We start from the raw sequence: 19,587 nt of genomic DNA, 5'->3' as shown, positions 1-19,587 counted from the left end.
TAGACACTTGTATGATTCTGTTATATATACTACTTTGATAAAATTAGAAAATAAAAATTATGTGGCGTGTGTAATGTCGTACAAAGCAGTTTCAGATGAATGATAATGTGTTCAGGAACTGTTACAGAAATATGTAAGATCACCCTGTCGATGAAGTATCGAATGCGGTTTATGACACGAGCGACTGGAATCCACCTCTTTTGAGGAGTTTAGTACACACTGCATGTCTAGCCTTCCTTTAATTAGTTTTGGAGGCAGGTCTCTGGAAGTTGTGGATGCATTCGTTTGTATGGTCTGGCTTGCGACTCAATAGCAATTGTTAGCGTACCATAAAACTCCAGATGTGACACAGAACACAGGTAGGTGTGCTGGGCGCTACGTCACCAACGCACTAAAGGACTGAAATGAAGGAAACACTTTTATTTTTTCAATGATCGTCGCAAAAAATTGTTCTTCCTTGAATATGGATGGTACCATGGTATTGGGTTGTAAAGGGGTGTTAAACAGAGCTGCAATGCAGCCCATAAAAAATTAGTAGAACGGTGAAATAAAGAGTAAACTAGAATGTTTTCGAGTAAAATTATTTAAAAATAGTTCTAATGTGTTTTTAAAGTCATCTAGTAAAAATCTTATGGTGCTGAGGTGGAAAAAATATTTATTCATGAAAGAAATTTTTTTTTAATTAATAATAACAGTAGCTATATATATGAAAAAATTTAAGATAGTGTTGATGACAATAGCTCATTATTAAATTAATATTCAGTCTGGTCGCTTTTAAACTTCGATGTGAGATCTGTATTTGTTCGAATTTTTCCGGATTTTCCATTTTTTACAACTAAAGTTTGCAACTACAAACTTGGAAAAAAAAATAAAATACGTATCATTACAATTAATATTATTCTTAATTTATATTAATTAGAGATTTTGTACACAAGATTTACATGTTAGTTACATATTTCATGTACAACAATTAAGCTGTACGTTCTAATCCTGGAAAAATAATGTGCGTTCAGTTTTATGCTAAAAGACTGACCGGTTCTGTCCCAGGAAAGACTGACCGGTTCTGTGCCATGCTAAAAGACTGACCGGTTCTGTTCCAGGAAAGACTGACCGGTTCTGTGCCATGCTAAGGCTGAGCAGATGTCAGCACTATATCGGGAACGCCGAAAACCCGGGCGTGAGCACTCTCATTCCTCTCTGCCACAATCTACGCTTGCAGTTTCCTCCAATCCCACTTCGACAGTCCTTCTACTTAGGCGCCACCTGATGAGCTCCAGCTCAACTAAACTTGTCACATTTTTTTGCTCTATATTATCGATATCATGAATTCTGACGCTAGAAAGCCATGCCGAAACGGGAAACAAGTTTTCGCCTTTATTTCGCAACAGAATCAAGACAAATTATAGCTCAATTTGTAGCTGGAGATATTTTCTAATGCGGGCTGGTCTCGACATCATCCAGAAAACTCATCCAATGGCATAAAAATGCTTGAATTCCACGGCACGTGCATCGTCAATGTTTGGCCTACTTCTAACGCTCATATTTCTAAATATCTCCATAATCTCGTGAGCTCATGACCAGCCCGCATTAGATTGAACCTTCCTCTTTCGAATGAGCCCTTTACCAGCGACAAAATATTCCTTTTTAAGGACGAAAACTTGATCCCCGTAAAACCATATTTTGTCGGTAATGTAGTCACTCTACTTTTGGCAGCCCGGGCCCTTAAACCTACAAAAAAGTACTTAATGGCGCCGGCTGACGGCAAATCGACAAAACTTTTTAACCAATTAGTACCACCAACTGCCTTCTTGATGGCAAGACAAGTACTCCACGGGAAGAACAATATATAACAACAATACATTTCGTAAATGTTTATATATATAGTTATATACTTATATGTATATGGCTCATGGATCACAAATGATCCAAAGCTCTCTCTCAATAAAAAAAAAAAGAAGTCTGCTATTATTTACACATAGCATCCAAGGATATCCTCTCTGCACACACGTTAAAAATGGAAAAAATAATAAAAATGTTTGCACAAAATGTTATTTGTACGAGATATTAATATGCAATATGATGAAATTCATTAGACTATTTATATTATTTCAGTGTTATTACTTTAAAAAAAAAAGGAAAATTATTCCTCATCGTATATATATATATACGATATATGTATACATACGATAGTCTTGGACTCTAAAGCGTTGACTGTAGCCAATGAACAGTATCAGAAGTTGTTTTTCTAACGTGCAATGTTAAGTTGTTATTGGATCGATGCAATGGTATTATTTATTATCATTAAATAATAGTATAATGTTTCGATATCATTTTCCAAATGATTGTACATAGAACGAACCGAAACGTGGATGTATATATACATATAGAACTTAATTTCGTCGTTTGTTTAAACAAGATCTAACCAAAATTGTTCAACGACAAATGGAGAACGAAAGCAGCCGGGGTTGGCGTTCGAATAACCTCCGACAGTTCAAGTTTCAGTTAGTACTCGTAACCATGACTACACAGCAAAGTATGGCCGCTCGATTAACAGTTTGCGAGCGAGCGTTGCGCAGAAAGGTAATCAAGCACATCCGTGAAATGCTGGCGATTTACGACACGATCCTTCCTGTAAGTGGAATCTGAATTAACCAAAAACGTCGCGGAATTTCGGCCCCTAGCGAGCGATCTTCCCGGGCTAATCGTTGCACTTCCGGTCCGGCAGCTGCAAGGTAAGCATACATTCAGGCGTCGGCTTCATTCGAAAGCTGTAAACCATTTATCACTACCGCAATAGCAAAGCGCACGCTTTTATAATCTTTCCTATCGTAATTCTAAATTCTTTGCATCAATTTTTATCATATACCACCTCAATTTCGATGTATTTGAACATTCACGGCTTCACTTTATTTGTGTTTGTGTCCCGCACGACTTTCGGAAACGCGCTCTGTGAACTTCGTCATTTGGGTATTTTCTTGCAATTGCACGGAATTTTTAAATAAACAAACAACACGATAATTAGACTGCGAACGTTTATAGAAATATAACACGCAATGCAATAATATACTTTATGTTTTGTTGAACGTAAATGTTCAGCCCTTGATTAATATAATTACTCTGAGAATAATGTGAAAGTCTCATGACATTCCGATGAAACGTTTGCGAGCGACAGGGGCGAATTTGTGGGGTGGAAAGACCGCAGACATTATTAAAGGTAAAAGCATGGTGAGTCAGGGGCTGACAGAAGGAAACGAAATCGATGAAACTCGTTTAGTTCTTTATTGTCGCGACGATGTCGAATCGTTGGTCAAAATCACAAAATAGAATGCTTGTAGATATTGCACTTTGCTTACACATTTTGTTGTATCTTTTTTAGGACTGTATCATACTAAAGCAATCCGATTAGGAGCGAACACGGGTAGATTGTCGAACGGATAAGAAACTTATAGATTTTTTCTTCCTACACGATGATTCAAAGAATTTCTGTGAAAAGTCTTCGGCGATACGGTGTACGTCGCCGAGATTCGCCCACTTTGGTATTGCGAGGCCCAAGAAAATCTATATCCTCGCATGTCCGACTGGCCAAGGAAGATCGTCCGCATGCGAGCGTTAAGAAAATGCTAATCTTAAGCTCTGCTGTTTCTACGCCTTCCAGGGCAAACCCATTTGTTAACCCTTTCTGGACGTAACTGGGTTAATGTATATGTATAGCTGGTCGAAACTTGCTTTGGTGTATCGCTTTACGTCACCACAATGTCAAACATATCGCGCACGGCCACTCTTAACAATGGGAACATCGATCTTAGTAGAACGATCAATTAATTTCGAATCTTTAGAGAAACCAGAACGGTTTGACTAATCGACAGAATCACCGAACTAAAATTCTTCAGCTTCGACGGCACAGTTGTATTTATCGAAATTCATCGGTAGATTAAAAGTTTCCCCTAATAGTCTGCGCCTCGCATTCAACGAGTGCCCCATTGTTTTCGAGTACACTTACGCTGCAAGTTACGGTAGCACATAACTCGCATAGCGTATCGTAACAGGGAATGATGAATCGATCGTTCCCCGCGGAATAAATCATTCCTTAATGAGGCTGTCGGGAACCTTTCGCATGCGACGAAGTATATAGAAAGTATAGCGTTCTGGGAATAGAATAATAATTCGACTTTCTTGAATATTCTGGAACGAATGTACTTGCTATAAAACAAGCGTATTCTCAAAGCACGCGGCTGGGTGAAGCACCGAAAGAACCGTCGCCATTCTGTAGAGTTAATGAATAAAACAAGACTTCTTATACAACATCGAAGTTGCCTTCAAACGACTGTATTAGACAACGAATAGGGTTGTAATAACAAGTAGTCGTCGCTGTGCGATTCGAACGACAGGCAAGGCTACACGTGTCTTTAGAAAAATCCGTGCATCGATTTCTACATGGCTGGTGTCATCGTTTCGAGGAGGTAACTGAAATTCAGTTATCATCGCGCATATCGGAGCGATGTGTAACGGGTTTTGCAAACCATGCAGGCATCGGCGGCCTCCTGTTTCATATTTCACGAGCTGTATGTCAACGTTCACTGCTATTAGCAACGGAACTAAAGTTTCACAAGCGAGCCTTTAATTCGTTTCTATCGATTCTTCAGCCACGGATGAAGTTTACGCGACCGTCCAACAGGATCAGTATCGTTTCGAAATCAAATCATTCGCCCTTTTCGCGGAATTCCATGCGTGCGATAACATGTGACACGCAATCGGTGAAAACAATAGCAATCATCACAGCAACGTGATAAACATTTAACAAACACAGTTTCATCAAATCGATTTCTGTATAATTTAAAGAAAAAAACCCTCGAAAGATGTTCTCATTCCTTGAACGAACTGGTTTGTAATTGTTTCAATAGCGAGGTCAATGGTCTACATTTCAAAGTCACCGAAGGTCAAACCAACGTGTAAACCAAGATCGAATGGAAGTGTTTTGGGTAGTGTAGTGTTGTGTGCTTCCTTCGGTCGATGGTGTGTATAGCCACTGCTGAATCTGCTGCATAGAGTTAAGTATATACGCTCTCGGCACCAAAAAATACCGATTAGATATTCCAGCGCTGAAATTATCCCAACGTTCAATAATTATTAACCCAGTAAACAATTTGCTATGAATTTGTCACTAAAAATTGTCTACTTTCGATTCATCTGTTTCCGCATTAAGCTCGGTATTTGAGTGCAACGTTTGCAGCCAAAATCTATGCCAAATCAAGACCAAATCGAAGCCAAACCTTGGCTTCGTTATAGAGGGCAGGTCGGTCGCACTAAGAGCGAACATAATCTTGTTCTAAAAGTAAACCTTGCTTGTAGGAGGGAAAACAGAATTAAATTATTGAAAATATATGAAACTTAAAATTATATAGTTTAGAGGTTTAAATAAAATTATATTTTTCCTCCTACAGCAAGGTTTACTCTGATTTTTCCCGATATGTACTCGTAGAGTACACAAGACAGTACGACTTAGTACGGCCGACCTGCCCTCTGTAACGAAGCCAAGGTTTGGCCTCAATTTTGGCGGAATTTGTCGACAAGTTTTGGTGCCAAATTCATACAAAATAGGGACCAAATTCTGCTCCAAGCAGGGTTTGGTACTAAATCGACAAGCCTTTTGCTCGCAAAGTGTGCTAAAATCATTGCGAAATATTTGCTCGAAACAGCATTTGGCTAACTGGAAACATAGGGCTGACAATTGGGATGCTTATTGGCTCCCGATAGATAGATTATTATTGTATCAACCCAGTCAGCCAAACTTGCTTCGAGCAAATCTTGATCAATGTTTGTAATCGTACTTTGCGAGCAAGAGCTGGTCATTTTGGTGTCAAAAGCATGCATGCAAAATTCCATGCCAAATGGAGAGCAAATTGAGACCAAACCTTGGCCTCCTTATAGAATAAATATTGGGCAAAACTGGAGGAAATCTTTCTATAGGAGGGAAAACGGAATTCGAAATTAAATAATTTTAAGTTTTATTTATTTTTTAAGACTGAAATATTTACAGATCTTAAAATTATAGTGTTTTCCCTCCTACAGCAAGATTTCCTCCGATTTTGCCCGATATTTACTCTTAGTGCGACCGACCTGCCCTCTGTAACGAAGCCAAGGTTTGATCTCAATTTGCTTTCCATTTGGCATGGAATTTTGGCTGCAAACTTTGCACTTAAATATCGCGCCTAATGCGGAAATAGATGGGTCGGAATTTGTAGACAAATTTTGGTGGCAAATTCAAAGCAAATCAAAAGCAAATTGTTTACTGGGAACGTTTGGATGATAATAGTTGTTTACTTGATATATGTCCTCAACACGGGTCTATCCAGGGATATATCGGCTAGAAGATACTATTCTTTGATACACTGCTGAACGTAGAAAAGGGCAGCGAAGCTTCTTGGCCCCTCACGGGAAATACCCCACGGCAGTGGGGATAGTTCTGGGACTTTTATCGGCTAGATATTTCGGACATATATCGAGTAAAGACTGCATACATAAATAGAGTACATTAATTAGATATGCCAAACAAAGCTTAGTCATAAATGGCACCGAAGACAGACGAGGCACGGATATAATTCCGAGAACGAGATTCATTGATTTACAGCAGAGGATATATCAATGTTTCGATCCAATGCGATTATACGTAATAACGGTTCGTTCAAGTATCTCTAAGAGGCAGTTTTATTTTCGGAAAAAAGCAAAAATGTATGGACGCGGGGAAAGCTCGACTATCGTTTGAAATCAATACCGGACAACTTGTAAATCGACTGCGAAAGGTCGGCGCGCATTCCGTATTAATGACAACACGTGGAGATGTTGATACGATCGAAAATAACAATGTAACAGGAACGAATAGAAAATTCATTGGTTCATTCTTCGTCGGTTAATTAAACGGTGGATTCGTAGAGAGACCCTCCCCCCCCCTTTATTAAATGCGTTAACATTATTTTGTCGAACATTTATTTTAATATTAATATGTTGTTAAAACCACCGTGCATATGTTTTTCAGAAATTAGTATGATGCACAGACAGATAGTCAGTCTCGACCGTCGAGCCAGCTGAGAAGTTTCAGAACTCGCGAATACCCTGAGGAAGTCTACATTGATGAAGATGAACCGATACATCACGTTGAACCAGCTAGGCGATGGAACATTTGGTTCCGTCGTTCTTGGGGAACGTATCGACACGGGGGAGAAGGTGGCTATCAAAAGGATGAAAAGGAAGTACTATTCCTGGGAGGAGGCTATGAATCTACGGGAAGTTAAAGTAGGGGACCGGTCATTACTGCCGAGCTACGGAAACAATTCGAATAGAATAATAATAATGAACGTACTTTCTGCTGCAGTCGTTGAAGAAACTCAGCCATGCGAATGTGGTGAAGCTGAAGGAAGTTATACGGGAGAATGACGTTCTCTACTTTGTTTTTGAATATATGAAAGAAAATCTGTACCAATTGATGAAAGACAGGTAACAAAGCGGGCTCTATTACACTGTCCAACAAAATAAAACTTTTTTCGAGTTTTGCAATATCAAGTTGGGTGATTCTTATACACTTTGTCATTCTAAAACCAAATCCGAACGCAGAATTGCTCTATCACGCAACGTTTTCGAAAAATATTGGTTTTTGTAAAAATACATGATTTTGATAAAAAATGACGTGTTGCGAAAAAACTAAACACGCGAGAAAGTTTCAGTTTGAGTCAAGAGATAGAGGGAACTCTCCTCTACATATCCATATAGTCAATTATATTTGTATGTACTTCCTAATAGTTGTAAATGGTTGTTAAAGTTTGAAAATGTGCCGACGCGGGTACTTTGTACGCTCTATTTTTGTATTTACGTGAAAAATCCTTTATCTAGCAGGAATTTACTATACAGGAATGCATTCTACAGACATTTCTGGTAAAGAAACCATTCACGAAAAGTATTTGGTTCCCTTAGTATACGAGAAGATTAAGAAAATACTCATTGACAGCTTGTGCGCGATGCGTTCGCGCCAGACGGTCATTGCAGCCTTTTCACGACTCGTCAGGGCCGTCGCTATGCGTAGTCGACGTTGGTACCACTCAAGTATGTCTTTGCTTCCTATGCTTAATTACATACATTTTTTTTTGTCTGTTTGTTTGTTTCCGCCTTGCTTGATGCTTGTTCCTGGTACCCCGTTTTTCAATAATAAGTGTTCAACAGTAATCAGCAAGCATCGCACATAAGTCTTTTCCTTTGTAACGTTTTTCATTGGTAAAATATCTTGATGAAAGATTAATGCTGGAATTGTATTCCTTGTTTGGTTTTAAAATAATTTCGTTATAAATATGACAAAAACAGTCCGGCTGATTTATACACTTCCGCGACATTTTATGGATTTAATATGGAGCAATCTAAGTTTTAATTATGTACTTAAATCCATACAAATGTTCCCATTTGCATCGTGTTTGCACTTATTTTAATCGGAGGAATCTCGAATGTCCATTGTTATTGCAATTATAAAGATAAGACAACAATTCCGGAAAATAAAATTTTCCAGTCAACGCATTGCTGCGGTCAATTTTCTTTATTAAACATTTCCACAATGAAATGTGAATATAACTCGTATTTTTATAATTTTGAGTAATGATTGGCACCCAAAAAGACAAAAAAAAATGTATGTAATTAAGCATAGGAAGCAAAGACATACTTGAGTGGTACCAACGTCGACTACGCATAGCGACGGCCCTGGCGAGTCGTGAAAAGGCTGCAATGGCCGTCTGGCGCGAACGCGTCGCGCACAAGCTGTCAATAAATATTTTCTTAACCTTCTCGTATACTAAGGGAACCAAATACTTTTCGTGAATGGTTTCAATGCCAGAAATGTCTGTAGAATGCATTCCTGTATAGTAAATTCCTGCTAGATAAAGGATTTTTCACATAAATACAAAAATAGAGCGTACAAAGTACCCGCGTCGGCACATTTTCAAACTTTAACAACCATTCACAACTATTAGGAAGTACATAAAAATATAATTGGCTATATGGATATGTAGAGGAGAGTCCCCTCTATCTCTTGACTCAAACTGAAACTTTCTCGTGTGTTTAGTTTTTGCGTAACACGTCATTTTTTAAATCAAAATCATGCATTTTTACGAAAACCAATATTTTTCAAAAACGTTGCCTGATAGAGCAATTCTGCTTTCGGATTTGGTTTTAGAATGACAAAGTGTATAAGAATCACCCAACAGGTATTGCAAAACAATTTTGGTGTTGGACAGTGTTATCGAACGCTTTCGAATTTGATTTTTGATTATTGTTGTTGGGAACCGTCGCAAACCTCTGATTCTGTTGCGTAACAGGGACAAATTGTTTCCGGAACCGGTGATCAGAAATATAGTTTATCAGGTGCTGCAGGGATTGGCGTTCATGCATAAACATGGGTTCTTCCATCGCGACATGAAACCGGAGAATTTACTATGCATGGGACCAGAATTGGTGAAGATCGCCGATTTCGGACTGGCTAGAGAAATTCGGTCGAGGCCACCTTACACGGACTATGTGTCCACAAGATGGTAACGATTACTGTGACCGAGCCAGCAAAGTGTTCGAGAGTAGATCTTCTAAAAACAAAAAACCTACGATGTGTATTCCAGGTATAGAGCGCCGGAAGTGTTGCTCCATTCGACAACTTATAACAGCCCAATTGATATTTGGGCTGTAGGCTGTATCATGGCTGAACTGTATACTTTCCGGCCGTTGTTTCCCGGTAAAAGCGAGATCGACGAGATCTTTAAAATCTGCTCCGTAATCGGCATGCCCGAGAAGGACGATTGGCCGGAGGGTTACCAGTTGGCTGCCGCTATGAATTTTAAGTTTCCAAATTTCACGCGCACGTCTCTGAACGTACTGATACCGAATGCCAGCCAGGAGGCAGTGATACTCATGGAAGACATGTTACAGTGGAACCCCATTAAAAGGCCCACGGCACAGCAGTCCCTGAGGTAGTTTAATTTCTGGTATATGTAAACGAAAAAGCTACACAGTGTAGGATCTACGAATTACTAAATGTATTATATTTTGTATGTATGTTTCTTAGGTACCCCTACTTTCAAATCAACGCACCGCGTCTAGTCAACAGTAAAAAGATTGGGGTCGCGTCTCATCGAGATCTGGTGCTGAATAAAGTGAATCTTCCACCTCCCATGCCTAAACAGTACAACTATTCGCAGGATGCCCTGGATGACTCGTTGGAAGTCAGGTATATTATGCATATGTATATGGTTTTTTATTCTCACATCTCAGCAATTATTATTGTACATTAAACTGTCAATTGTCCTAGGGCGCAGGAGAAAATAGTACAGTCGCAGCAGCAACAACAACAACAACAGCAGCCGGTGCTACCATTGTTGAACCACAACAATTACGTCCGTGAAAATAATGTCCCAAAGTGGGACGAAGATGATTTTGCCGAGCTTCTGGGGTGCGTTGGCCGAATTTCCTAATCAAAGCTGTGCCATCTGGGCTGTTTATAATCTAATCCTCTGATTGTCCACACAGAAGCAAGATTGTTCCTGAGAGTGTGAACGTAAAGCTTGCCCCGGATCGAGTATACAAAGAGAACCGTGCCAATTGGAACGCCAATTACTTACCAGACAATCTAAAGCAAAACAACTGGACGTTACCAACGTGGAACGAACCGGCCTCACTGAACTGGGAGCAATCACAGTCTACCCTGAAGAATGGTAGGAAAGTCTCTGCAAAACAACACTACCTCAGCGTGGCCCGGTACGTTGCTGGGCCCAGTACAAGTCTGTCGTCAAGGTATCGAAAGTTCCTAAAGCATATCCTGAACCCTATTTGCTGCTAATATTGGGGAAAACACGTTAATCGGATGCCTACTTCAGCGAAAGCAGTTTCACAAGCACTCCGCATGCTGTAATCGACCTCTTCGCAAAGGGAAAAAACATTATGTCCTGTAACACATTAGCCTTGACGTATTTGAAAATTGTTGTGCATTTCTGGCATACATTATACATACGAATCAATGGAAATGTCAATTCAGAAGAATCTTCTGCTTAAAAAATCTTTGGAACTTTCTGTCACGAATCGGAACAAATTGAAAAGCGATCGATAAAACAATCATAACATTAGAAGACACGATTATCCATTGTTTTCTCTGCTGTATGTTTCTAATAATATTCATCTTTTTTTTTTTCTTTTGAAGAAATGGTGACTCGGACTCGAACCGACCTAAGTTGATAAGGAATTTGGTGGTTGGCCAACCAATGGAGAAGTACGAACAGTTCACCGATTCCTTTTGGGTACCTAGGAATTCTATCGAGAATCAAACGAAACAGTATTACCTTCCAAGAAATCGTTACATAACAGACCAAACTTTGAGATTGCCTTATCCTAGTGTTTACGGCACACAAAACATCAGTGAGTGTCTGAAATTAACTTTCGATACGCTTATCTATTTATTGTAAATGCAACATTTGTACGTTATTAAATGGCCATTCTGTTTTATAGAGTCTACAAGTAAAGCAACGCTTCAATCGGACGTGTATGGGAATTCGGTGAACCCGAAAGGTAGCGGAAGTATTCATGGTCGGATCGACTGGGCTGCTAAGTACCTAAACTAACTTTAAAACAGTTTTATATAGCCTTAAACGAATATACTTCTTTTTTTAAGGTAACATTAACTGTGATAGAATGATATTTATCATTTCATTGCATCATATCATAAGAGAGATCTAAGCGAATAACAGAATGATGTGAATGCTGTAATGAAAAATAAGTAATTCCTAGGCATCGATATAGAATTTGTCAGAATGTAATCATATCACCGATTAATTATTTTTCAATCTATACAAAGTGCGATCACATTGACGGAACGAATTGTATCTCTTAGCTTTCTTGATAACTATTTGTTGAATAATCAATATTTTAGTAATACATCGAAGTATATTTGCTAACTATTCTTTTTCTCCTCCTTCTTTTTTAAATCAAAATATTACGAAGACCAGTAATGACTAAATGATACGCGTGGTTAAGAATGTAATGTTTGATTCATAAAGAATATATATATATATGTATGTATGTATGTATATGTATATGTATATACATATTATTATTACTTGTACATATATATTAGTTCATCGCGATATGGAGTAGTTTTTAATACATGACGATTAATCTAATAATCAATTACAACTACTCTATTGTATTCATAATTGATTGTAGTATTTTACGCCTCGAGTGCATATCATATACATTGTTCAAAAACTTACTCCGTAACGCATCCGATACAACGTTCGTGGAAAGAATACTATGTGACAAAAAATATGATATATAAAAGAAAATCATTTTCCATATTTTCTACACATAATCTTCAAGCAGCATTCTTATACTGTACATTCATAGTCATATATACCTCACTCATTTCGTTAGTTTGACTACCATCTCTTTAATCATCTTACAAACGAATATTCATATGTTTTCCTTCATAACAAATGTCACGCTTGGAATATTCTTTTTATATATTAGTTTTGATAGATATATATATTTTGGAACTTATATGTTTATGGTGTAAGTTAAAAAGTAATAAAAAATATGCCGCTATCGCATAAGAAACGACGAGTAAAGTATCTCTCCCTATGACTTATATAAATCTGAACGACTTCATAAAAATATTTCATCAAATGAACGTGTCATAAAAAATTCGTTTAAAAATTATTATTCGCTTGCAAGAATTTGTACACATATTATATATTCTTGTCCTTAACATCAGTTATATCCTTAAATTTCGTCAAAAACCTCGAAATCTATTATAAGGATATGTAAAAGTATATAAGGTACTTAATATAGTGGATGCGATATTCTTTCTCGTGTCTACAGCAAGCATCTACTCTTTTCACGTGTTATTTTAACAAAATAGATGTCGGAGCATTACATATATTAAAAGGAATGGAAATCTGTGATGATGTTGTTGATAAAGTACGGTTGAAAATTGATACAAGTAACTTGCGTGCGTCATGTATGGACAAGAAAATCTCTATGCCGTTCTTGTTGTCCCGTTCTAAATGATCACTAAAAATGTACAAGAAATATATGTCTGTAAGCAGCTTGGATGAGTGGTACATTGGTGAATATTACGCATATACATTTATCCTTTAATGTAATACAATTTTATAGGTAAAATAATGTATCGGAATGCTCGTAAAAAGGCTTCCGATAATAACGTATTCGCACACGTACGATTCATCGGTTATTTTAAGTCCATTTAATTCACGAGCTTGGATGAGCTTCATTACACGATTTGTTTGAAAACAAAGAATCAAAAAATCCTCTTCCTACCCGCATGTTTTTAAATTATTCGCGTTTAAATTCTATTACGACGCGTCAACGTGATCTCGGAATGGATGACGTATTTCGTATGTTTCGTAATTTTCAATACTATAAAGATTGAAGATTTGATTATAATTTCCCACAAAACTGTGGATATGTTCTGGGCATGTAACGTAGGCAAAACTACACGCTCAAAAAAGACAAATGCTTTCTCTTCTTCGTTTTATGCAGAAGTATAAGTATATCTTACAATATAATTATGTATTAATTATTTACGCGGAATATAACAATTTCGTACAGAATATAACTGCGCAATAACTTCATCACTTACATATGCTACTTCCCAGTCACTGATGATCTAACAATTGTATCGCACATCAGAATTGCCAAGAAGAACCGTCTAAGAAATAGAAGAATATTCTAAACGGTTCTAGGAAAATATAGCTTAAGATAACAATTTTAACAAATGAATTACCACGCTCGTAAAAAATTTAATTTAATCCTTAAATAATATTTATCGTGAGCTAATATTTATTTGATTCCACATCATTCTTCCACTTACTGGACAGAAATGGTGTAGATAGAGCATTATGCTCGACAATTAAAATTCGTAAGATGACTAAAATTTTCGAAATCGTTTTTGCCACACGTCTGTATAATTATGAATCATTGTATTATTTAAGGATTAAATAACACTCACTCTTTTATACACATGCAACATATTCGTATAGATATACATTTGGAATTTTCTCACCTTTAACAATAGTATTTGACAAGCAATGAACAATAAAAATTATTCACAATGGCATGAAAGGCACAATACCTTTTAAAGAAACAACTTACAACAACTAGAAATTCAAAGAATATCTACACGTATCTTTCTATATATTACAAGATCTATAAAGAAGCTGTTTGTTTCAATGGATATGTTTGTAGAATTTGAAGAAGAATTAGTGAAATATAATGAAAACTTCCTGTTTAATTTCATTCAGCGTTACGCCGTTTTTTTGTTTCTTCCTATTGACTATCGATCATTATACATTTAAAAATATCCCTTGCCCATCTTGTTATTTAAATAGTCAGGTAAACGAATGTCTACGATTCATGGAATGACAGTGGTAGAAAATTTCAACTTTTGTGTGTGTGTTCAATCTGACGACATTTATTACAGCTTTCTCTAAGTTTCAAATGGTTTCAACAATACTTCTAGGCATGTTCAAATTTAATTAATATGTTTACTGTAGGAATATTATGGTTTAGGTAACAAAAGGGTACACCAGAAAATGATTAATCGATGAAGAGAATGTTTTATACAGAAGTTTCGATAGAAATAGTAAGTTTTTTCACAAAAGCACCAGATTCAACACAGCACACAAACGTGCGTGTTCTAGTGTGGGAAAATTGCATTGTTAGCGGAGGCATTACCAAAAATTCTGGGGGATACTGTAGTAGATGCCTCCATGATACCATTTGTGAAAGTACTAACAGTATCATTAGGCATTAAAGTAGATGAGAGTAACGTTGTCAAAACACTAGTGGTAATCTTGACCTTTGGTAAAATAGTTTCTAACAAGGGCGTAGTGGAAGACACAGCATTCATCAAAGTACAGTTTGTTGAATTACTCAGAGGTGATTCTGTGTAATGCCTTGTAGCGTGTAATGCCTTAAAACACATATCTTTAGTTTGTTCTTGTAGTCCGAAGCATGTGTCCATCATGTATGCCAATAATGAACCAACAGTCAGACCCATGATGTATGATAAAGTCATGATGTTGCCTGAGAAATAAACAATCTCATATAAATTTGCTGAAATAAATTACAATTGCTCATGGAAATACCTGCTAATTCACGATGTCCCTCCGGGACCTTGGTAGGTGCTTGCATCATTGGTATTGAACCCACAATACCGTTTGTAACACCAAGGAAACAAGAAAATAATAATGGATACTCTTCGCCGAGAAAGATCGGAGCACCTCTTGGAAGTACACATAACAAAAACAAAGGTATCATTATAACCCGGCCACATGAAAAATATAGTAATTCGGTGCGTTTCCACTCGTAGGGTATCAGTGCGAGAAGCTGAAATATCGAATTAATATACACATAAATAATATAATATAATCTAATAACACTGTCCAACAAAATAAAACTTTTTTCGAGTTTTGCAATATCTGTTGGGTGATCCTTATACACTTTGTCATTCTAAAATCAAATCCGAAAGCAGAATTGCTCTATCAGGCAACGTTTTTGAAAAATATTGGTTTTTGTAAAAATGCATGATTTTGATTTAAAAAATGACGTGTTACGCAAAAACTAAACACACGAGAAAGTTTCAGTTTGAGTCAAGAGATAGAGGGGACTCTCCTCTACATATCCATATAGCCAATTATATTTTTAGGTACTTCCTAATAGTTGTGAATGGTTGTTAAAGTTTGAAAATGTGCCGACGCGGGTACTTTGTACGCTCTATTTTTGTATTTATGTGAAAAATCCTTTATCTAGCAGGAATTTACTATACAGGAATGCATTCTACAGACATTTCTGGCATTGAAACCATTCACGAAAAGTATTTGGTTCCCTTAGTATACGAGAAGGTTAAGAAAATATTTATTGACAGCTTGTGCGCGACGCGTTCGCGCCAGACGGCCATTGCAGCCTTTTCACGACTCGCCAGGGCCGTCGCTATGCGTAGTCGACGTTGGTACCACTCAAGTATGTCTTTGCTTCCTATGCTTAATTACATACATTTTTTTGTCTTTTTGGGTGCCAATCATTACTCAAAATTATAAAAATACGAGTTATATTCACATTTCATTGTGGAAATGTTTAATAAAGAAAATTGACCGCAGCAATGCGTTGACTGGAAAATTTTATTTTCCGTAATTGTTGTCTTATCTTTATAATTGCAATACCAATGGACATTCGAGATTCCTCCGATTAAAATAAGTGCAAACACGATGCAAGTGGGACCATTTGTATGGATTTAAGTACATAATTAAAACATAGATTGCTCCATATTAAATCCATAAAATGTCGCGGAAGTGTATAAATCAGCCGGACTGTTTTTGTCATATTTATAACGAAATTATTTTAAAACCAAACAAGGAATACAATTCCAGCATTAATCTTTCATCAAGATATTTTACCAATGAAAAACGTTACAAAGGAAAAGACTTATGTGCGATGCTTGCTGATTACTGTTGAACACTTATTATTGAAAAACGGGGTACCAGGAACAAGCATCAAGCAAGGCGGAAACAAACAAACAGACAAAAAAAAATGTATGTAATTAAGCATAGGAAGCAAAGACATACTTGAGTGGTACCAACGTCGACTACGCATAGCGACGGCCCTGGCGAGTCGTGAAAAGGCTGCAATGGCCGTCTGGCGCGAACGCATCGCGCACAAGCTGTCAATGAGTATTTTCTTAATCTTCTTGTATACTAAGGGAACCAAATGCTTTTCGTGAATGGTTTCTTTACCAGAAATGTCTGTAGAATGCATTCCTGTATAGTAAATTCCTGCTAGATAAAGGATTTTTCACATAAATACAAAAATAGAGCGTACAAAGTACCCGCGTCGGCACATTTTCAAACTTTAACAACCATTTACAACTATTAGGAAGTACATAAAAATATAATTGACTATATGGATATGTAGAGGAGAGTCCCCGCTATCTCTTGACTCAAACTTAAACTTTCTCGCGTGTTTAGTTTTTGCGCAACACGTCAATGTTTATCAAAATCATGTATTTTTACAAAAACCAATATTTTCGAAAACTTTACGTGATAGAGCAATTCTGCTTTCGGATTTTGCTTTAGAATGACACAGTGTATAGGAATCACTCAACAGGTATTGCAAAACAATTTTGGTGTTGGACAGTGTAATAAATGAATAATATAATCTACAGTACCTTGCCCAATACATCAGAAGCATTAAATGCAGCCATGAGGATTACCGGCATCCACGACTCAAGTCTACAGGAAATTATTTCTGACATGATACCAGGATATAAGGAAAGTGTAACAAAGTACGCGATACCGATACTGGCCATGTATGGAAATATGATCTTGGCTACTTCGAGCCTTGCAAGCAAACCTCCTAAAAACATTGGATGTTACTGAAAGTTGTATTTTATATAAAGAACTCTTAATAGATAGAATAAACCAACACACTTTTAATTTCAGGCCAGGGTTTACTAGTTTGCGTTCCATAAGATCCTCTCATAACAACAACATCTTCAACCTTGTAAGTGGGACCTGCACTGCCAGGAGGATTTGTCGGTGCACTGGGTTCGTAAACAGGATTACTGAATGAAAACGCTGAATATTGATTCATCCCTAAAAATTAACATGACACGAATTAATAATAGTTGCAGAGATTTTAAACGATTCACAATTTACCATTCAAATCATTATTTCCGCTTGCAGAATCAGCTCCTAAGGGGCTAGTCTGGATCTTCAGAACACCGTATTGACCCTTCGCAGAATCCCCAACTGGATCCATGGGATCCATCTAGTAAAAAGCAATCTTTAACAGAAGTTATCCTCTATTATTATTTCAACAATAGACACGATGCATACCAGGCCCACATCTTCGGTTGGTTCCAATGTTATTCGGTTTCTCTCCTGACACAACGTTACGTAGAATTGCACAAAGTCAGTCTTACGAACCACTTGATGTAGTACAAAGCACATCAGGATCGTTACAGTTAACAAGCTGAAAAACAGAGCCGTGCTCCTACGTTCGTCGTCGAGCAATAATTTTGTAAATATGCGATCTGTAGATACCCAGAGACCAGCAATACCTGTACCAGAAATGAGCAATCGTTCGGAAACGTTCTGTCAATTTTCATGCCAAACAAGAATATCGCGTTTCTTACTCACTTTCTCCAGTCATTACTGCTTGAGTATACCGACTGGGAAGCATAGATGTATATCCATAGAAGCTCGACTGTTGAACTATAATTTATAAATGTTAACAGCGAACTATCGATAAACAAAGAAATAGGCTACTGCAAATAATAATTGTTACCTGTACACCCAAGGGATACAATTGCAACAGCAACCAAATTAATCGTGTAAGAAGTAGCAACGCTAAACCAATCCCACCAGATCTCGATTATCACAACAAAATTCAATGTAAAAAAAGACACCAGGTACCCTGAAATCATTATCGATTTATTATGCAATCAATTAGCATTACACTCATCCGCGGATCTTACCGAATGTTATTCTGGTATTCAAGGAAAGTGTCTCAACTAGAATGTTATTTGCAAACACCGCGAAAAAAGCCATGATAATGTAAACGAGAGACATGTCAAAAATGACTGTAGTGCCAGGATATTTCGCTTGGAAATAATCGACCGCTACGATGAAGCTGTAAAGAATAGATACACGCGTTAGAAAATTATGGCAATCCTGATCCTTTATCATTCAAATAAATTTATTTTCAATCTTTCTTATATATATATCGATTGAAAATGTATAAAAATTTGTTACAGCATTTGAATTCGGAACAAAAAGAATGTTCATTTCTTTATCAGAAAGGTCAAGTTCACGTCGCATGAAACAAGCGATCCCAAACTTCCGGTCGGTAGCGTGTCTAGACACACAGACGGTACACCGATATATATACATACTATGAAATAAAAGGCCTCAGCTTATTGTAATCGTTCGAAAGAAAATATATTTCTAGCCGGTAGAAGAGCTTTTGTTCGACTGCCAGAGCAAAAAAGGTACCATATAAATATACAAATTCGAAAGGAATAGAAGTCTTCGACATTCGAAATGCCGACGCGCAAGGGGCAAAGATAGTGTCATATTGTAGCGTGACCTGTAGTACGGCAAGAGGAACCCGATGCCGCCAAGAATCAGGGTAAAATAGACGAAGTTTCGTTTGTCGACTGGTGGTGACAGATGTGTGAATCCGTTCGAAAATTTGAACTCGTTCATGCCCCTCGCCTTGCCCAACTGCACGTATCCCCGGCTCAAATTCTCATCCATGTTTCACCGCTTTTTCGGAGGTTTCGGTGAGAATGGTCCGGATAGAACGAAAACTAGCGAATGCTTGTTATTAGTCCATCGTACAATAAGCGTTCAGCGTTCAGCCGTTCAATATTCAACGCTCGCTGGTTTCCACCAAACTTGACCGTGCAGTATAGCACTTGACACTTTTTACTGACCAGTTTAATCGCACCTGATCACCACCGTATTTATTTCTTCACGCGTAATACGGATTGTGATCCGC

The 19,587-nt window shown here is 37.4% G+C and overlaps 2 protein-coding genes across 2 annotated transcripts; one reads left to right on the top strand and one right to left on the bottom strand.

Annotated features, from left to right (window-relative positions):
• Positions 1 to 2,499: 2,499 nt before the first annotated feature.
• LOC143360920 (serine/threonine-protein kinase ICK) lies at positions 2,500 to 11,966 on the top strand. Its single transcript, XM_076800117.1, has 10 exons — positions 2,500 to 2,631; positions 7,034 to 7,290; positions 7,370 to 7,491; positions 9,351 to 9,563; positions 9,645 to 9,992; positions 10,088 to 10,249; positions 10,331 to 10,471; positions 10,549 to 10,812; positions 11,216 to 11,430; positions 11,521 to 11,966. Exons 2-10 carry the CDS (start codon positions 7,129 to 7,131, stop codon positions 11,631 to 11,633), a joined length of 1,740 nt encoding a protein of 579 aa, XP_076656232.1. The 5' UTR covers positions 2,500 to 2,631; positions 7,034 to 7,128; the 3' UTR covers positions 11,634 to 11,966.
• A 745-nt stretch (positions 11,967 to 12,711) lies between these two features.
• Ent3 (equilibrative nucleoside transporter 3) lies at positions 12,712 to 19,576 on the bottom strand. The gene is made up of 10 exons (XM_076800116.1): positions 19,174 to 19,576; positions 18,563 to 18,717; positions 18,373 to 18,501; positions 18,225 to 18,299; positions 17,922 to 18,145; positions 17,742 to 17,853; positions 17,514 to 17,678; positions 17,252 to 17,439; positions 15,177 to 15,417; positions 12,712 to 15,114 (listed from the first exon to the last, which is right to left on the bottom strand). Exons 1-10 carry the CDS (start codon positions 19,341 to 19,343, stop codon positions 14,726 to 14,728), a joined length of 1,848 nt encoding a protein of 615 aa, XP_076656231.1. The 5' UTR covers positions 19,344 to 19,576; the 3' UTR covers positions 12,712 to 14,725.
• Between the last annotated feature and the right edge of the window lie 11 nt (positions 19,577 to 19,587).

Source organism: Halictus rubicundus, chromosome 14 (genome assembly GCF_050948215.1).
Source record: "Halictus rubicundus isolate RS-2024b chromosome 14, iyHalRubi1_principal, whole genome shotgun sequence".
Lineage (NCBI taxonomy): Eukaryota > Metazoa > Arthropoda > Insecta > Hymenoptera > Halictidae > Halictus > Halictus rubicundus.
The sequence above is the reverse complement of the archived record's forward strand: the minus strand, read 5'-3'. Positions and strand labels throughout refer to the sequence as shown.

What these genes read in the sequence shown, in the direction of transcription:
- LOC143360920 (XM_076800117.1), top strand. Translation starts at nt 7,129, where the DNA reads ATGAAGATGAACCGATACATCACGTTGAACCAGCTAGGCGATGGAACA. An exon ending in GACTATGTGTCCACAAGATG is followed by an intron (nt 9,564 to 9,644) that starts GTAACGATTACT and finishes TGTGTATTCCAG; the next exon opens with GTATAGAGCGCCGGAAGTGT. An exon ending in AGTACAAGTCTGTCGTCAAG is followed by an intron (nt 10,813 to 11,215) that starts GTATCGAAAGTT and finishes TTTCTTTTGAAG; the next exon opens with AAATGGTGACTCGGACTCGA.
- Ent3 (XM_076800116.1), bottom strand. Translation starts at nt 19,343, where the DNA reads ATGGATGAGAATTTGAGCCGGGGATACGTGCAGTTGGGCAAGGCGAGG. An exon ending in TGTATCCCTTGGGTGTACAG is followed by an intron (nt 18,300 to 18,372) that starts GTAACAATTATT and finishes TATAAATTATAG; the next exon opens with TTCAACAGTCGAGCTTCTAT. An exon ending in CTTCTGATGTATTGGGCAAG is followed by an intron (nt 15,418 to 17,251) that starts GTACTGTAGATT and finishes TCGATATTTCAG; the next exon opens with CTTCTCGCACTGATACCCTA.